Here is a 5,715-nt window from a genome sequence, read left to right as displayed (position 1 = left end):
CTGCTGCTGCTGCTACAGCCACAGTAACACCAACAGTCAAATGACAGGAAACGTGTGAATGAATAAACGTACGTTCTGTGCAGGAGGTCGACTCTTTGTTCTGAGCTCGAGGGTCCAACCAGCTGGTCGTCTTTGAGTTGTGACTGGGAGAAAACAGGACCATCATCACTATCATCATCATCATTATTATCACTACCATCATCACTATCATCTTCATCATTATTATCACTACCATCATCACTATCATCTTCATCACTATAATCATCACTATCATCATCATCACTATTATCATCATCACTATCATCATCACGATTATCATCATCTTCATCGCTATCATCATCATCATCAGTATTATCATCATCTCCATCATCATCACTATCATCTTCATCACCATCATCATCCCTATTATCATCATCTTCACCACTATCATCACTATCTGCATCATCTTCATCTCTGTCATCATCATCTCCATCATTATCACGATTATCATCACGATGATTATTATCTTCATCACTATCTTCGTCATCACTATTATCATCTTCATCGCTATCATCATGATCATCTCCATCATCATCATCTTCATCACTGCCATCATCATCATCATCTTCATCACTGCCATCATCTCCATCATCATCATCACTGTCATCATCTGCATCATCATCATCATCACTATTATCATCATCTCATCACTATCATCATCATCATCATCATCATCATCATCATCATCATCATCCTGCTATATGTATTATTGCTGTAACAGTGCCAAGCCTAACTTTAGCATTTCTACTACCTGCTTTGGTATGGTCTGGAAAAACTTTTATTTTAGAACTACAGAAAACTCTCAGTGATGATGCCGCAGCTTCCTTAATGTCATTTGACTTCAAAGTAAAGAAAAACTGACTCATTAAATTCACCCAACTACAACAAATAGAGCACTGGTTCAGATAATGTTGCATTTTAACAATTAAATAATTTGCTTCTACCAGACTCCATTGAAAAAATGTAAAATTTTAGACTCAAACTGACAGCTACTGCGTCCACAGCTCACCTCAGTATGTTTACCGACAGTGGGAATCAAACCGTTGAATTCAGCTGGCAGCAGGATGAAAACAATCAGACTGTTGAAGCTGTAATTGATTATTGATCACTCACTCTATGTAGTAGGGCTCCCCTGAATCACTGAAGGCCAGCTCCCAGTTCTCAGGCAGCGGACCTCCTACTCTTCTTCTTCCTATTCCTCCGTTCTCGATTCCCTCCCGACTTCCTGCCGCCGACTCCCAGGACTGGCTGAGAGGCAGGATGGTAGGCGGGGCTCCGGCCGACCCTGCAGGTAGAGAGGTTAGTCAACACAGAGACTCACCTGTGCAGGTAGACTGGGGCAGGTGTGACATACCTGACAGTCCGCTGTCCTCCTCGCTGTTGTCTCCTTCCTCCACAGCCTTCTCCAGGTTACTCAGAGACTTGCTCCTCGTCCTGAAGTTCCTCAGCAGGTTCCGGTGCTCCTGGTACGTGATTGGTGGACTCTCTGGCCCGATGTGGACGGGGCGGGGCGTCCCGTAGTAGTTCCCTGTGATTGGACGAAGGAACAGGAAGTGGAGCGTAAATATAAAAAGATAACAGCTCAGATTACACTCGGTTTTCCAGATGTTTTGTGTCTCTTTATGTTCATTTGGTGTCTATCAGTTGTGTCTGTCTGTGCTTTTTTACATCTGCTAGTGTTGTTTTGCGTTAATTTGTGGATGTTTTGTGTCTCTGTGATCATTTTGTGTCACTTTGTGGTGGTTTTGTGTGTTTTTATGGTCATCATGCATTTATATGTCCATTTTTTTGTCTTTCTGCCGTCATTCTGTTTCTCTTTGTGATCATTCTGTGTCTCTTTGTGGTTGTTTTGTGTCTCTCTGTGGTTGTGTTGTGTCTCTGTGGTGGTTTTGTGTCTCTTTGTGGTTGTTTTGTGTCTCTGTGGTGGTTTTGTGTCTGTGGTGGTTATGTGTCTCTTTGTGATCATTTTGTGTCACTTTGTGGTTGTCTCTGATCATTTTGCATCTAATAATTATGTCTGTTCATGTTTTTCTGTCTCTTTGTGGTTGTTTTGTGCGTCTTTAGGATTGTTTAGTTTGTCTTTACGGTCATTTTACATCTGTTGAACTTTTTTGTGTTTTTTTGTCTGTGTGGTTGTTCTATGTTCATTTGTGGTGGTTTTGTGTCTCTTTATGGTCATTGTACATCTTTTTTGTGGTAAATTGTTGTCTTTTTGGTGCCTTTGTGCTCATTTTTTGTGTCTATGTTAATTTTATTACCATTATGCGTCCCCTTTACGGCTATTTGTGTGGTCATTATTTGTCTTTGTGGTCATTTCGTATCACTTTGTAGTGGTTTTGTGTCTCTCATTGTGTTTCTAAATGTACTAATTGTTAATTTTTCCTGTCGTAGAGCGTCACAGAGGTGGATCATGTTTGATCATGTGACCTCAGGACTCAGATAAAAACAACAAAACTTCAGACACTCGTGTAAAAACCAATTAAACCAAAAATTTGATAAACTTTCTGAACAGTGAAAGTCACTTGTTACAGGCTTTTGTTCTGAAAGGTTTCCATCGTTTAACGAACTGATTAAACCTGCCAAATTAAGAGCTGATCAGTGGGAACGCCGCGTGACTTTGCTGAGTGTGAAAACAGGTTTTAATGTGTGAATTCAGTTTCTATTTTAGTTCCATTAATCCCATCAGATTAATACGGGGGAGGTGGGGGAGGTGTGGGGGGCAGGTTCGGTTTTTCATGGATTAGAGACATAAAATCCTCTTTTCCTCCCAAACACTGTAAAAAAAAAACAACCAGCGGCAGGTTTCCTCCCCACTGTAAAACATCCTGTCAAATAAAGTGAAATCAGCCTGAGCAGGTTCAGATCACCTGAGCGTGTCTCTTAAAGGGACGGTACGCTGCGTTTGTTGTCAGGGAGCGCTTGTTTTCGTACCTTTGAACTTGCCGCTCTCCAGCAGAGCTCCAGACTCCTCCAGAGAGAAAAACTCCTCGATGGACACGAAGTTGTAGTCCACACCTGAGATCTCTCCGTCCCGAGGCTGCCGGGTCGTACCTGCGGGGAGGACACCGTGATGTCATCAGCATGGGACGGAACAGGTGGACAAACAGACAGGTATTGAAACACTGACGGCTGAAAGGAGGTCTCACTCTGTCCATTCTTATGATTCCGTCACCACTTCAGATATTTGACTCATTTGACATTTTATTTGATTTCCATCCAACTATAAAAATGTAACTCAGGTGTGTGTGTGTGTGTGTGTGTGTGTGTGTGTGTGTCCAGGTGAGTCTTACAGGGCACTGCGCGCAGGTATAGGTTCTCCCTGATGAGCTGCTGCAGCTGGCTGTCCATGGATCCTGGAGTGAAACACTTACTGAGGTACAACCTGAGGTCTTTACACAGAGACGAACCTGACAGACACACAGGAGGAGATGTCACGGTGATGTCACGGTGATGTCACGGTGATGTCACAGTGATGTCACAGTGATGTCAACAAAAACCATCTCAAACACGAGGAGTCCAAATTATTATTTTTTATGACACAAAAACAATTTCACTCCACTGAGATGTTTCTTGGTGACATTTACGCGTGTGTCATTTGTAAATCGTATTTATTCAACCCTCACTTCCACCACAACTAAATTACAAAACAGTTCAAATAAAATAATGTGGATATATATATATATTTTTTATTTCACACATCAAAATTTTTAATATTATAAAAATATGTATTTTAAAATTTTATGTGCGGAAATTCTGATTTTTTTTTTAAAGGAACGTTTTAACTTTATGTGTCAAAATTGTGTAAAAACATCAAAATGTACTTTTCGTCCATGAATCACTAGAGCAGAACTCTATGGTCTTTTTTAAATGAGTTTGTTTTGTATACTAGCAGAAATGAGGTGAACTAACTCGTTAAGTTAATTGGACACTATTCATTTACACATTAAATCACATGTGAAGGTAGAGCCCCTCCCCTCCTGACCTGGTGACACGGTCTTGATTCTGATTGGATGAGGACAGGAGTTGAGGACTCCTCTGACGTCACCGAGGGTCATCCCCAACACCGGCGTCCCTCCGATCTCTAAGATGATGTCGCCCACCGTGGCCCCGCCCCCGGGGGCGGCGGTGACGAACGGGAACTCGCCGTAGTCGGCCCCGCCCCCGATGGCCAGCCCCAGCTCCCCCGAGCCGGCGCCCCCCAGAGGGACGAAGCTCTCCTGCACCTGCAGACGAAACGCCGGGTTTAAACCGAGAGTCGAACTTTAGCAGTGACAGTGGAGCTACAGACGGTCGGTACCTTGGAGCGCCAGTGCAGCTTCTTCACCGTCGCTTTAGACATGGCGGCCGAGCTGCAGACACAAGAACACAGGACATTACTGAGCGTGCCCAGTGAGGCAGGTGATCTGATCTGACTGGAAACTGCGTCACTGGGACAGAACTCCACATTTGAAGAAGACAAAATTCAGTTTAACGTATATTTGGATGTTTAACCATCTGGATGATTGTCTCTCCTGATTCATGGTCCTTCACTGAGGTTCATGTTTCAGTATCAAGTCCTGCAGCTCTGTGGAACCAGAACCACATGACGGAGGAGAGAGAACTCAGAGATGTCTTCTGTCAGCAGAACAATGGAGACCAGAACAAAAAGAGGACTATGTGCTCTCAGCCATTGTCCTGTGTTCATTTTAGTGACTGATTTCTGTTGCTGTCAGTCAGGTTTGAGTTGTTTTTCTGTTGCTAACTTTACTCGTTTTCAGTCGGGGCTTTCCAACGTTTTTGTTCAGTTTTCTGTTGATGTTTTTAGACCTTGTCAGTCTTTTAGCTTTTTAGCTACCACACAATCTCTTGTAACCCGACCCGGGTACCAGTCGCGGTTCTGTAGCTGGAACTGAGCAGGAGCTGTTGAAGCCCCTGTAACACCTGAACGCTACCTGCTGCCATGGCAGTGAGGACAAGATCTGGGCCAGAGGATCTGAAACTTCAACACAAAGAGTCCGACAAGTTAACTCTGACTGTGGGAGCAGCTTCTGTACATTCACAGGAAGGATGTCTACTTGTTCGCCTCCTAACCAGGAAGCCTCCTCCCTCCTTCCCTCCTTCCCTCCTCGCCCTGTCACTCTGCGTCTCCTAAACTGTACATCACATGTTTTTGTTCTGGCGGATTTCGACTCGGTCTCCCGGCAACAGAGGAGCGTGTTGTCGGCGGCGGCGGAGAGGAGCTTCGTGCTGGAGATCAGCGAGTCACAAACTCAGATTCAGATTCAGAGATTCAGGAAGCAGCAGATGGTGGAGGACAGCAGGAGGCCGCACACACACTGATGCACACAAATACACACATGCATGTACACACTGATGTACACACACACCGTTATACACACACAACCATATACACACCGTTATGTACACACATTTACACACAATCATATTCACACAAACACATGCAGACCTGCCAGTGACACCATTTCATTTACACACAGTGACACACACACACACACACACACACACACACACACACACACAGGCTGCTAGACGGCATTAAATATGGATGAGCATATGTGAAGGTGGGAGTCAGTGAAGAAACAAACAAACATTCACACAGTCTGAGCTCCGAGCTTCACAAGCACACAGTGACGCCCAAGAACACGACGCGAGGAGGCGAGGAGGCTTTGTAGGAGG

General features: G+C 44.2%; 1 protein-coding gene across 1 annotated transcript in view; it reads right to left on the bottom strand.

Annotated features, from left to right (window-relative positions):
• magixa (MAGI family member, X-linked a) overlaps positions 1-4,378 on the bottom strand; it is a 33,371-nt gene extending 28,993 nt beyond the window's left edge. The window contains exons 1-7 of the mRNA XM_008293070.1: positions 4,337-4,378; positions 4,022-4,262; positions 3,330-3,446; positions 2,971-3,090; positions 1,394-1,567; positions 1,153-1,324; positions 73-143 (exon numbers count right to left, since the gene is read on the bottom strand). Of these exons, the coding sequence (XP_008291292.1) occupies positions 73-143; positions 1,153-1,324; positions 1,394-1,567; positions 2,971-3,090; positions 3,330-3,446; positions 4,022-4,262; positions 4,337-4,378 (937 nt within the window). The remainder of the gene's footprint in view (positions 1-72; positions 144-1,152; positions 1,325-1,393; positions 1,568-2,970; positions 3,091-3,329; positions 3,447-4,021; positions 4,263-4,336) is intronic.
• Positions 4,379-5,715: the final 1,337 nt, after the last annotated feature.

This window comes from Stegastes partitus, unplaced genomic scaffold, assembly GCF_000690725.1.
Source record: "Stegastes partitus isolate 25-593 unplaced genomic scaffold, Stegastes_partitus-1.0.2 Scaffold855, whole genome shotgun sequence".
Lineage (NCBI taxonomy): Eukaryota > Metazoa > Chordata > Actinopteri > Pomacentridae > Stegastes > Stegastes partitus.
Note: the sequence above shows the minus strand (reverse complement) of the source record. Positions and strands in the feature narration are given on the sequence as shown.